The following is a 13,494-nucleotide window of genomic DNA, read 5'->3' on the forward strand; positions in this document are numbered from 1 at the left end:
GTAAAATTATAGGGAGAATATTTGAAATTTAAAAGTAAAACGTTTGAATTTTTCACTTACTGGTAATTTTTGTATGACCAAAATATGACTGTATACTTTTTCATGCAGATCTTGTGGGTAATTGGTTGACCATCCAGTCTCTATACGAAAAGACAAGTCACTTTGTTTACTTACAAACTATAACACTGTACACTTGAAGGAAGCAAGCATTACAGACAAGAGGCCCAGGGGCCACATTGCTCACCTGAGCAAGAATAGCCACAACTACTCCGATCAAATCAGCATTACAATATCAAAATCAAAATATCTTGACAACTAAGTACAGTAGATCTTGCTCAGAAATTTTAAAAATCTGCTGATTTTTATGGTAAATACCAAGCCCCTTTTATTGTTGAAGTATTTTTCAAAAGATTTTTCTCTTTTCCCACATAACCCCCCCCCCCCATGGTGTGGCCCCACTTTTCTCTATGAAATCATGGTTTGATTGAACTGTAATCTGCACAGCCTGTGCTTTCAACAAGTTACTGCTTCTTGGGCTGAATGCTTTTCAAGAAGATTTTTAAATATTTTTCTCTAATCTTCCTATTTAAAAATTTGACCCCCTCCCAATTGGCCCCATCATACCCCGGGGATCATGATTTGAACAAACTTGAATGTACACTATATGAGGATGCTTCCACACAAGTTTTAGTTTTTCTAGCCAATTGGTTTTTGAGAGAAGATTTTACTCTATATATTTCCTAATCAAAAATTCGACCCCAGGTGGTGGCCCCACCGTACTACCTGAGGATCATGATTTAAACGAACTTGAATCTACACTACCTGAAGATGCTTCGTCACAAGTTACAGCTTATCTGGCAAATTGGTTTTTGAGAAGATTTTTCTCTATATACCTATGTAAATATTTGACCAATCGAGGTGGCCCCACCATACCCATGGGGATCATGATTTGAGCAAACTTGAATCTACACTACTTGAGGATGCTTCCACACACATTACAACTTTTCTGGACGATTATTTTTTCCAGAGAAAGATATTTTCAAAGATACTTACAGATATTTAATAATTGTTAATTATCTCCCTTCATTTGAAAAAAAAAATTGAATCCCCTTCACATAAAGGTGCTTTTTGCCAAGTTTGGTTGAAATCGGTTTAGTGGTTCCGGAGAAGAAGTCGAAAATGTAAAAAGTTTACAGACGGACAAACAGACAGACGGACTGCCGGACCAAAAGTGATCAGAAAAGCTCACTTAATTGAGAGCTGAAAACTGATTATTTTTGTGTGTCACATGATGCGACATATTTACCGTATCCATTTACAGCACTAAATTCGCACTCAACTTTTTATAATTAATTCTCCTACTCTGAATCTATTTTTAATTATCTATATAAAGTGAGAAGAACATGAATTACCAGTATAGGCTAGCTACAGTATATTTTTCTTTATATACACCTCAACCGATTCTTACAATAAAGCAACGGAATTGGGAGAGGTTTGTCAATACTCAATAGATTGAAAAGTTTGACGTCAGACCGTGCATTCCGTGCTCTGAGTGATCAGTCACAAATCACGAAATAACCCATTGTCGACTCTACACGTATCAAATAAGACAACACTGAACAATGTTGTAAACGTTATTAATTCTTAATTCGGTTATTTACATGTATTCTCCGTATATACACCATGACTCTATATAGACTATACTGATAACCACGCAAGGTAGTCAATTTTTATAATGTAAGCTCGTCCAAAAATATTAACCAGTCACTATTTTCAATGTTTTTGCGTCGGTTGATATTTTTGCGTCCCGGGGAGACTCACATGATCAATGTTGCTCTCAACCCAAGTCAACATTTATATATATATTGTATGTATTTGAACAAATGTTTTCTCTTATTCAACTGGAAACTGTAAAAAAAAAACATATGGACAAAAATAAGTAAAACTTGCGAGACCATGATTCGGTTGTGTCAATTTCTGTATGAATACAACCGGAGTGTATTTCCGAAGAAATACACTATAGTACAAATGTACATGTATTTTGTTTTAGTTTCAAGATATTCTTGATAGGTCGTCAGCTGCATGATGTATAAATTTTATTTTATACCGTTTATAGTATGCAAACTGTTTATACGTCTAAGGCAATATTGCATTTACAGTCAACGTGTGTAGCAAAGCAGATGTACGTTAAAATCAATGAACATGTACACGTATATAACACAGACTTATTAGATTATCAGTCATGAAGATACAATTTACTTTTAAACTATATGAAAATGATTTGACGAAATTAACGGATGACATGGAATGCATCATCCCATTCAATACCGGTATCTGAGGAGTTAGTCCTTCAGGAAATTGAAGGAATCCCTGTAGGTTTCATCGAGACAGTCGTCTGTAAGTGCCACGTGGAACTGCGTGCCACCAAACTCCACTACTGCGTGAATTTGGGCGTCGTCCGTCCATCCCCCATTTGGTTGACGAAGCTTGATGCTGCCAAGTTTTTTGCAGTTTTTCTCGGTTGTGTAAGTAGGATTTTTGGAATCAGATTGGTAAACTGCAATCCCCGTTATTGCATCTTCTTCGCTTGGTGAATAGTAGTTCTCGATTTTGTGGCCAATAGGAACTTCCTCACCTTTCTGCACCAAGGCTTCAAAAACATGTTGACATTTTGCCTCTCCGCCTGGTCTCTTTACCTTGTATTTATTAGGATGCAAGCCCTCGATGAAAGGCACATTCACTTCAAATCCTATGGAATATCGACTGATTCTTGAAGAAATAGCGGTTGGATCATGACCAAATAAAACTGCACCTTTTAACACAGCCAAGCCGGGATCGGCAGGAGCGATTACTTTTTTGTTTGGAAATAATTCTCTTATTGCCTTCAGAACCATCGGCGACTCCGAAAATCCACCCACAAGAAGAATTCTCGACAAAGAATCTCCTGAAAACGATTTCATGATATTTGTTATGTGCTGAATAATTCCTTGCAACGTTTCGTTGAAAAAATCCTTGAAAACTTGTGGCTGAATTCTTAATTTGCCTGCAAAGTATTCAACTGTTCTTGCGTATCTTGTGTTCGGCAATGCCTCTTCCACTGTTTCATCCATTTCGTTCTTGTAGATTTCCATCAGGCGTAATGGCAATGTGACAGTGACTTTGTCCGTCATATCGGGTTTAATCGTGCGTTTCTTTGTTTCAAAGTCGCGGAACAGCGCGATATAGTCATCCATGTTCTCTTGCCTTAACGTTGTCAGCGTATCGTTCCCGAAGATCTTGACCAGGAATTGGTAGAAGGCGTCGTCCACCTTGGTCCCTCCCCAGGCCCCTCCTGTGGCGTGGTGAACCTCCCGCAGTTTCAAGTTGGGTAGCACTTCATGGACCGTAATGTCGGCTGTTCCCCCTGTATAATAAAAAAATCTACTTGCACCATGTCGAACCATTAAAATAGAGCATACATGTAGCACGAGATTCTAAGTACTATAGATGTACATGTATATAATATTGTACGTTAATCTTACATTCTAACGAGTGTATATTAAGAATCGCACACTAACATATCTAGAGCTGTCAAGGAATGGCCTCGTGGTCATTATGAAACATTTTTGTTCTGCTACATCACACAACTTTGGTCTTGAAGTAACGGTCTCAAATAAAACACGGTCTTCTCTACGCCCCCCCCCCCCCCCGCCCCATCTTAAAATGTGCCGCGCAAGCAGTTTTATCGCGTAAAATTGAAGAAATCAACCACACCTCCCAAGTCCAGGACCATATACTGTGTTCCTGGTTCGAATCTGGCGGATCCAGTTTTCCCATGGCCGTATGACATTACGCCCAGAGGGACATAATTACAGTAAATGGAGGCCGCCTCCGGCTCCAAGGCTAACAGGAGCTGTTTCCGGGGGATGCCAGCCTAAATCATAATTAAGTGTATAAATCAAGTAGTTGATCAATAATTAAGGCAAAGTGTTAGATTATTTAAAAAAATATATAGCGTACTGACTGTTGTATTCTCAGTTATTGTAACAAATATACGTGTGTTTTCGCAGATAGCGTTAAAACTGAAATCATTGCTCAAATAACGTATTTTACATGCCTGTAATTAGTTTATGACGATTACATATCTCTCAACAGTTACTCTGTGATACAGCTAGAACTTCACGTAATTCGGTCATATACTTGTACATCATTTAAAGACTTGTACGGGGCTTACATCTACCGCGGCCTCCTCCATGAATTGTTTGGCTCCCTCGTCCCAAATGGCAGGAACAGTTACCACCCACCGAACCAGGTCGTCAGTGAAGGCGTCCACGCGCCTCCGGACTGTCTCCAGCAGGTGCCCCTTCAGGTAGCGGATAGCCATCGTAAAGATCGTCTTGGCCGACATCTCAACACCGTTGATGTCTTTGATGGTGGTGGTGCGACTCAGGCTCTGTCAAACACACAGACAAGTACTTATTTTATTACCGCTCACGTTGACCCTTCATATATTTATATGTAATTTAGAAAAAGGTGTATTAATTAAATAGTGAAATAATTTAATTATCAATTTCACTTTATATAACTTTCCGTTCTGCTACACTTAGGTGTCATTTAAAAGGGGTGGTCTTTTGCAAAAAATCACTAAACCATGTCTAGATAATCTGCTACAATATCGGTAAGTGGCATCTAACTGTATCTTTGTATCTTTAGCGAATGAACAAATGATTGCATTTAGATAAAATTATTCTGACCATTTCCTATATTGTCTATAATTTTGTCGATTTCGATAGCACGTGTTGCTGTCGATATTACAGATCAACTGTTTAATTCCAAAATACTAGACCTCGGTGATGGACTTACCTTATTCCCGTGCAGTGTCATCTTGAATCGTTTGAAGTACAGCCATCCGGCATGTTCCCCGTCCCCCGCCAGATCACCATACTTGTTCTCCGCCTCGAACCCAAACGAGTGGAAGGTTCTGTCTGGCTTTAGCAGCACCACAGAAGGGGTCTTCAGGGAGACCAGAGCCTGACCCCCTGCCACCCAGTTAGTGGTGCTGATCTTTTCAGGATCTTTTTCGAACTCATGACGAAAGGAAAAGGCGTATCCGGAAAATGTGGTTCCAAAGTCAATAGCCGCCACCAGAATTGGCACAGAGAGACTCATGGTCTACTTCATGAAAAATAAAAACATACATTAGCATCAGCTGAAAATGGTGCTACCCCTCCATTTTTTTTTTAACTTTGGAGACAGTGTACAATTATAAAAAATATTGAATATTGCCTACATACTTTCGTATGCTATCCGTTAACTGCTGATGAAAGCAATATGAGCTGCGATTTTCATGCTGATTTTTTTTACGAAAAATGTTATTTTATACTAAAATGACAAAAATATCATGGTTTTTAAAGTTCTGTTAGCCATATTTTTTATTGGAAAAACCGTAAAGAAGCCTTAAATGAAGCAAAATTGAATTATTGTCATCCTGTACAAAAGTTGATCTCCTATCAGGGATGGGGTAATGGTAATTTGTAATGGTAATTGAGTGTAATTAATTACAAATTTGGATGTAATTGAAAGAAATGTGTAATTGGCCAAATTTTTATTTACATGTAATGGAAATTTAATTAATTACTTTCAAAAAAGGCATGTAATTCCAGTTACTTTTCAATTACTTTCAATTACACACCGATGTACATATAAATATGAAGCTGTCCACTACACATTTTCCCCCACACTTACAATGGTACAAGGTCAAGTTACGAAGAGTAGTTAAAAAGCATTGAACTATCATTATATATATCATACCAAATATTTTTCAAAATGGATTTTTTCAGTGATTCAATATTTAATGATAAGTTTCCCAAATTTGATTAAGTACATGTATTTGATGATTTGTTTGATCTCTTTTTTCCTTAAAAAATACTTATTACCCTTCTTATTAGAAAAATTAGTGTGTCAATTATCATTGAGTTAGTTTAAAACATCAATGTTTAAATTACAAACAAAATCAGTGTTATCAAAATTATATAAACTATCAAGTCATGCTTTGTAATTGATAGCCAAAATACATAGAGCTAAAATGCATGGCTTCAAATGGGTTTTAAGCTTTTGATGCCTAACATGTCCACAGGGTGTGTTCCCTTATTGCAAACATTTGATAATTATGTAGAGAACAACAGGTGTGAATTGTGTTTTGATAACAATTCTAGTCTGCCCACTACCTGAAATTAACCTGTACTTTGGCATTGAATTTACAATGAAAAAAAATAGTGTATAAAAATGCAAAGGAGAAAGTTGTCATATAATAGTTTTGCATGCAGGAAATACTTTAGTTGACATGGTAGGTGTAGGTAATAGGGGATATGACTTTCAATTGTTTATTGAATTTCAGGGTAATATGGGACACCTCCATATTGTGACTACCAGTACCTGCGTTTTAAAATAAACAATAAAACCAAATTTATATTTTTTCTATCCAAAAATTGTAACTTAATTGTAAATTATCAGAGTAATTAGCAAATTCTCAAACAGTGAAATTATTTTGATTATGAGGGACTTTTACTCATATTATAGACATACCTCCTTAAACGTTTTAACGTTTATGCGTTGTAGATAAATCATGGTTTTAGTAAATTTTGATGAAAATGTAATTTGTAATTTATTTCATTACATCTGCAAAGTAATTGTAATTTAATTAATTACATCTGAAAACTCTTGTAATGGTAATGGTAATTTAATTGAAGAATTTAAGCAAGTAATTGTAATTTAATTAATTACTTTCCATTGTAATTGACCCCATCCCTGTCTCCTATATATTCCTTAGAAGATAAATCTGTCTTCTGACGAAGATTAATAAGATTAATAAGTTTTTCAAATATTATTTATCATAAGTGTTTAATTTACATCCAGATTCATCATACTAGCAGGTTTTTGCAGCAAAATAAAATTCTAAACAAATACAGCTCATATTGCTTTAAGTAAATTTTATGTTATGTTAGATGTAGTCGAGATTGCAACACAGGACAAGTCTACTCGGATATTCTTTTCATTTGTATTATTTTTGTATACAGCGATGCATTGACCTTCCTAAGGATAGGAACTGTTAGTTTTAAATATTTGGTAAATGTAGAAAATCTACTTTATAGAACTTTTTTTTGCCAAGGGAAACTCTGACTCAAGTGAAACCCTGAGTCAATTAGAATTTATTTCTCCCATTAAAAGTTTCTATTCACCAAATTTCCGGGAAAAGGCTTCTATCCAGGGAAAAGAGGAAAAAACTACTATAAAACACTAACACTGTATCAATTAATATCATCGATGCTAGTTACATAAGTGGAAACTTTGTCGCTTATAAAGTAACGCATAATATATGTAGCAAGGCAAGTCTACCCCATTACATGCTTCGCAACACTTTTTTCATGAAGGTATCTTTATTGAAATAAAAGTTATGGCATTTAATTTATAATTATGAAATTTCGGTCGTTTTATAGAATTTTATGCTTTAACAATGATAAAGCTCAAGAACCCTTGCGGCGGACCCGGCGAAGAAAAAACTTATTTTGATCTAATTTTTATTATTTCTTGTAAGATTTTCATGAAACCTGTCACTCTGACTGAAAAAGTTCTGATCGACCTTTCTGATATTGATATTGTTTCTTCTCTATCTTCAAGCATTCATAGAGAAAAAAGCATAATGTTTTAAGTTTAAATAAATTTATTTTCTTTGCATCAAAACGACATCATGAAAAAGTTAAAAATTCAACATGATTTTACTTTGTAACAAAATTAACTTAGAATTTGTCCAGTATTCAAATTAATATACTCTGCCATAAAATTATACAAGATATAGACATACAATTTACTAAACACTACACATAAAACTTTTACATTATCGTGATCACGCAAACAACCAATAATCACTCCAAGTTCTCTCCTCCAATTCTCTACTGTTGAATTGTATTAGATTACTGCTATTGTTTTTTGTCAGAATCTTTAATTCTTTTGGTTAATCTTACACCCCAGTTTATTGCCGTTTCCTTTAAGTTTGTCTGTGTTTTCCTGCATATGTTGTGTGTGGCTTCATAAACTTATCGGTACATGTATATCACTCACTGCAAAGTTTTTGTAACACAGGTACTATTTTCCTCGTTTTTCTTCTGTCATCTTCCTCATCAACGAGTCAATACCCAGTAAGAACATGAATGGTGATAAGATGCATCCTTGCATAACGTACACCAGACGTTGTTCTGACGTTGACCTTTCGTGTCTTGCAGAACATCTTAACTCTTCATACATTTCTTTCATGATTTTAATTATCTTTGATAGTATTCAATATTTTTTCTTTATTTTTCAGAGCGTAAAACGATGTACACTATCAAAGCCGTCTCAAAGCCAACAATATGCATATACAAGGATGATCTCCATTCCCAACTTTGTTCGATGATGATACGCAAGCAGAATAATTTTTTTAAATGATCTGTTCTTCCTAATTTAAGTACCGTTTTTTAAGTATCTGTATATGTGTCTCTGATCGAACTTCTGAAGATACTTGTATTCCAATGCTCTTCTATGGCGTTTTCAATGTTTCCAATAGCTGCCAGTCTGTTTTAATCAACTCTCCTATGCAGTTACTCGGACAAACCGAAAGTGAAACAGTGTTTGGACCTCAGCACAAATCATCGCTGCTGACAAGACTTAGTTCTTGAAAATAATTGATAAATTCGATGTAATGTATGCCAAATAATTGTTTTCCAAGGAACCTTATTTATAAATACCTTGAAAATAGTCAGATTTTAAATGGTACGAACAATTTAGATGTTTTTTGTAGTCGTGTGTATTCCTACGCCAGAGTTCAATATAGTCTCGTTCAACTCGACGCTCGCCTGTCTCCGTAAATTTCCGACAAGCAGAGAGCCTCTCTTGCTTGTCGGAGATTTACGGTGTCAGCCGAGCGTTTGGTTGAACGCGACTAGAATTCAATATTGCTTGGATCCATACAATTTTCGAGAAATATTTCTATTACTGATACATAGTTTGATTGAAATAATTTTATCTTTAAATATCATTTAACATGATTCATATGGGGGTTTTTCGACATTCCAACAATTCGTATTATAAAAATGTGCGTAATTCAAATACAAATTAGAAACTACATGTACTTGTCATGCAAAATAACATATCATTGATTTTAAAATGAATATACATTCGACAAAATCAACTCACGTCAGTTCTTCAGTACTTTGATTTTAGTTCTAGACAGAAATTTCTCCTTATATTTCTATAAGTTAATCTGTTTACACCCAAAACATGTCTTTCAGATTTTATTTTGGAATATCTTAATTTGAGTTTGATCTTCCCCTGACAAGGTAGTGCTAACTTTATGTCAGGTCCTCGTCATGCCCCGACCTCTTGTAATGATGCTCTCCACTTTTTGTTGATTAAGATGTGGTCTATATGTTGTTTTACTCTGCCATTTGGTGAGGTCCATGGCAAGGTTTGTATTTTCTTGCGTTGGAACAGAGTCCCTCCCATTGTCATGTTGTTGTTTGCGCTGAAACCTACATGTATGAGCCTCTCCCTAGTGATATTCTTATTCGCCATGCCATTTTTCATAACATCTTTTGCTCCTGGATTGTCAATGCCCATTTCGCATTCATATCACCCATTACAATAATGACTTCATGTTTTATTATTTCATTTAATGAATGCTTCATAGACTGAACTGGTCTTCCTCCTCATCATTGCCATCATTGGTGTGTCCGTAACACTGACAGATGGCCACAGCTTGTTTTCAAACGTGCATATATATAATTTTGTGATAGGTGTCGCGCTACTCCAATAAAGACTGGCCTGTTGTTTTACTAAAAAAAAATATGTTGCAACTCCGCCATATTAATGTAGCCCATTATCTTTTAAATAGCACACAACACACCCTGAATTGTAAGTATTTTTTCCTGGATCCAGTCCATCTACACTCAATAACACCTAAAATAATTACCAATATCGCACTTATCATATCGTGATTGACTTTTGATAGTCTTCCAGTTTCGAGCATAGTACGCACATTATCAGATATGTTGGCTTTGGAGACAGTATGGAGGTTGTCGAAGTATGTCTGATGATTTGCTGAGCTGACACAGAGCTTTCCATCAGAAGCTGACTATATGATTCCTTGTTTCCGTTTCTGTAGCGGGCTAGTTTTATTACATGTTGGGGTTGCTGACCCAGGCACAACCCCCTGAACCCGATTCGAGGACTGGTAGTTTTCTGTTGGGACGTGCCTTTTTTTAAGCACACATTTCAGTGATTTTCAGTGATTTGAAGGCTCGCCTTTCGCCATTGTCGCTCGATCAGCTACCGAGACATTCCTAGAGTCACCCGGCCAGACCGATGAAGTTTGACATATGACTTGTGACAGAATCACAAAATATTACGGCTGCGATTTTTTTTAACCCCTTCTGATTCTCATATCCTATTGGAGAAGGGATTATAATGATCATAATGCATCATTTGCAAATAGTATATTAAGCCAAATGATTTAAAGGTGCCTCACTACAATAGTTTCTCAAATCAGCAGAAAATTACTTGATTATGATAGAAAGCATGATGGATAAGAAGTATCTATGTCAAATAGGCGAAAAAATGTGCAATTTTAGATAAAAAATGATGTTTTAAAAAATTTCATTCAGTAAACATAAACAAAAGCCCCAGGTGGATTCGAACTCATGACCTGCGGTTCACAAGCCTGATAATTTAACCACTGAGCTATGACGATACACATCTGAATCGATTGATACAAACAGTTTAACAAAACATTTAAATCGCCATCTTGTGACGTAGTGTCTTAAAAAGTAGAAGTCTCGGTGTAGTGAAGTACCTTAATTAAAACATTAAGGATTCGACTTGGATCAACGTCACAATTCAACGTCATTTCGAATAGCGTATAATAAATCATTTTCAACGTCATTTTTACACTGATATGCAACGTGTTCTCAACAAATGTACCCGCTGGGCTATGGACATTTTACGAGTACTTTCGGTTTAATTTTTCACAATTTTATGTAGATTTGCTCAAATTCATTACTTCGAAAATAAATATTTTAAGATGCTAATTAAATATTGTAAATTGTAAAAAGCATGCATGAAACATAAGAAATAGGTTTACCTCAGAAGAAAAAGGGATTCGGGAAGTAATAGGAAAACCTGGAAATTGTTTATGTTGATAAAGTTTGTATCGTCTAGTTTCGTTTTGAGTATGAAGGTAAACAAACAAATTTTCTTCGTCACACACACAGTGGATATATATGTGTTATCGACAGAACAAAAATTCATTCATTAAATGCCGGAGACGATGATCTTTCATATACCTGTCAATCGTGGTCCACGTTTATATGAAAGGGCCAAAAAAGTAGCGAGGATTTAAAAAAAAATAATTAAAACGTGATGTTCACAACTATTAATGCATACCATTACAAAATTTATGCTAAGATTTTAAAATTGTTTGAATGCTAGACTTTTGCACTTTTAGATTTAAGCGTTCTTGTGGGTTTGTGGTTTGAATGCACTTACAAATAATGAAATTATATTGTGTATTGGAGTTGACAAAAAGTGAAGTTGCGATTAAAGCAACTGTAAAAAGTTAGAAGCCATACACAATTGCATGTTCTATATAATGAAGGCTATTTTTAAAAGCTGAAAAAATTTGTTCATGATGATTATGAAAAAATGAAACCTGATGTTTGATACGACTATTTATGCATTACAAAAACCATGACAGAATTTATGTGAATTTTTTTTTGAAAGTTTGCACTTTTAGAATTAAATTGGTTAATATTCTATTAGAATTTTGGTTTAAATCATCAGTGTACCTTATTACACTGTAATATTTTGTTTAATATCTATCTTAAACAAAATTGTATACAATCAGACTTTAGAAACACCCTCTACATTTCATACGCGCACACTATTTTTAGCTGCGGGTATCATGAACGGCGGAGCGGTTTCTTGGCCAGCGCCGAAAAGTTTGGTCATTCTGATCTTGCTGTTGTACACAAGGATACTCGACTGTAAAACTTTGGCAAAGAGTGCACCACAAGCTTTAGTGTTTGGAGGCAATGGCTTACTTGGAGCAAGCACAGTCGAAAAGCTTCTGGTGGGAGGATTCCACGTCACCACAATCAACAGAGGAAACTGGTACTGGGATTCTGGCATCAAAATCAAGCCACGTGTACATCACGTCACCTGTGATCGTCTGCTATCTCTCAAATCCTGCAAAGAGATCGCAGCGCTATCGAAATCAAAGTTTGACGTGGCAGTTGATTTTAGTGGTTACCACCGATTTCAAATTCAAGAAGTCTTTGATATTTGGCAGGACAGAATAGGACTATATATTTACATTAGTTCTGACTCGGTGTTTGAGGTGTGCAACAAAAGCCACGATGGATACTCCCGAGAAACTGATGCCGTTAGACCAAACAATGTTCTTATACGGGAAGAGTATGCAAAGAAAGATAGCTATGGTCATAGAAAACTGTTATGCGAAGAGGAGCTACAGTTCCAGAATATGAAATGGGGAGTACCGTTTGTGTCCCTGAGATTACCTGACGTCATTGGCCCCCGGGACAACACGTACAGGTGGTGGATTTACCAGCTGATGATCCGCCTATATCCTCATTTGAACTCCGATATCAAATTACCCAGATCTTTTTGCGAGAAGCCGTTAAGTTTAGTACATTCCGATGACGTAGCTGAGGTCATATTCGACTTATGTTCACAAAATCCAGAAAAGTTTGCTCACGGAAAAGCTTATAACTTAGCATTCAAGGAAAATCCAAGTCTCTTTGAGTTGCTTGATTTGATGAAGTCGGAGCTTGAAATGCCGGATGTTCCAGTGACGTGTGGCGAAGAGCCAGGGGTTCACCTCTATCCATCGGTGACCCTAGGGCCAGTGAATACATCTCTGGCCGAGCGGGAACTGAGCTGGAACCCCAGCCCGCTCACCGAGACCGTGAAAGAACTAGTAATCTTTTACGAGTCCGCATCTCGCAATCCAGAATTCAGAAGAGAGCAGGAGGGAATGTTGAATTCAGCACACATTGCCAGAAACCAACAAGACATGTCCAAAGCTTTCAACAAGGTGTATTTGACTTTGTCCATGAGAGACGAGCTGTGAGTCGGCGAGATATGCCAATAAGTGTGTGTCAACAATATGGGAACATTAAAAATATTTTTTTTTGCTCAGAGAGAGAGCAAGAGAGAGAGAGCAAGAGAGAGAGAGAGAGAGAGAGAGAGAGAGAGAGAGAGAGAGAGAGAGAGAGAGAGAGAGAGAATGAATCATTGATCTGTTATATAGTGTCTAATCTATCAACATTCAGCATAGCTTTGCTTTTGAAACTTAGATATGTTTTCTAAGTTGAATATTTTTTTTTGTCAATAAATGATTCGATTTTGACTCATACTGCTTTATTATATGTTTATTTAAAGACTTATCGAATAGATCTACCTAATAAC

At 36.2% G+C, this 13,494-nt stretch overlaps 2 protein-coding genes across 5 annotated transcripts; one reads left to right on the plus strand and one right to left on the minus strand.

Annotated features, from left to right (window-relative positions):
- Positions 1 to 12: 12 nt before the first annotated feature.
- On the minus strand, positions 13 to 11,267 carry LOC128192791 (heat shock 70 kDa protein 12A-like). Of its 4 annotated transcripts, none has more exons than XM_052865760.1 (6): positions 11,150 to 11,249; positions 4,843 to 5,151; positions 4,214 to 4,432; positions 3,754 to 3,913; positions 2,329 to 3,403; positions 13 to 140 (listed from the first exon to the last, which is right to left on the minus strand). In XM_052865760.1, the coding sequence occupies exons 2-5, from the start codon at positions 5,146 to 5,148 to the stop codon at positions 2,343 to 2,345; spliced, it is 1,746 nt and encodes a 581-aa protein (XP_052721720.1). In that variant the 5' UTR covers positions 5,149 to 5,151; positions 11,150 to 11,249; the 3' UTR covers positions 13 to 140; positions 2,329 to 2,342. The 4 variants fall into 4 exon arrangements, with proteins under 4 accessions (XP_052721720.1, XP_052721721.1, XP_052721719.1 ...); XM_052865761.1 differs by lacking the exon at positions 13 to 140 and adding an exon at positions 448 to 1,908; XM_052865759.1 differs by lacking the exon at positions 13 to 140 and having other exon boundaries at positions 2,110 to 3,403; positions 4,843 to 5,154; positions 11,150 to 11,267.
- Positions 11,268 to 11,905: 638 nt separating this feature from the next.
- On the plus strand, positions 11,906 to 13,429 carry LOC128155656 (uncharacterized). Its single transcript, XM_052817468.1, has one exon. It carries the CDS (start codon positions 11,969 to 11,971, stop codon positions 13,154 to 13,156), a length of 1,188 nt encoding a protein of 395 aa, XP_052673428.1. The 5' UTR covers positions 11,906 to 11,968; the 3' UTR covers positions 13,157 to 13,429.
- The last annotated feature ends 65 nt before the right edge of the window (positions 13,430 to 13,494 follow it).

Source organism: Crassostrea angulata, chromosome 7, assembly GCF_025612915.1.
Source record: "Crassostrea angulata isolate pt1a10 chromosome 7, ASM2561291v2, whole genome shotgun sequence".
Classification (NCBI taxonomy): domain Eukaryota; kingdom Metazoa; phylum Mollusca; class Bivalvia; order Ostreida; family Ostreidae; genus Magallana; species Magallana angulata.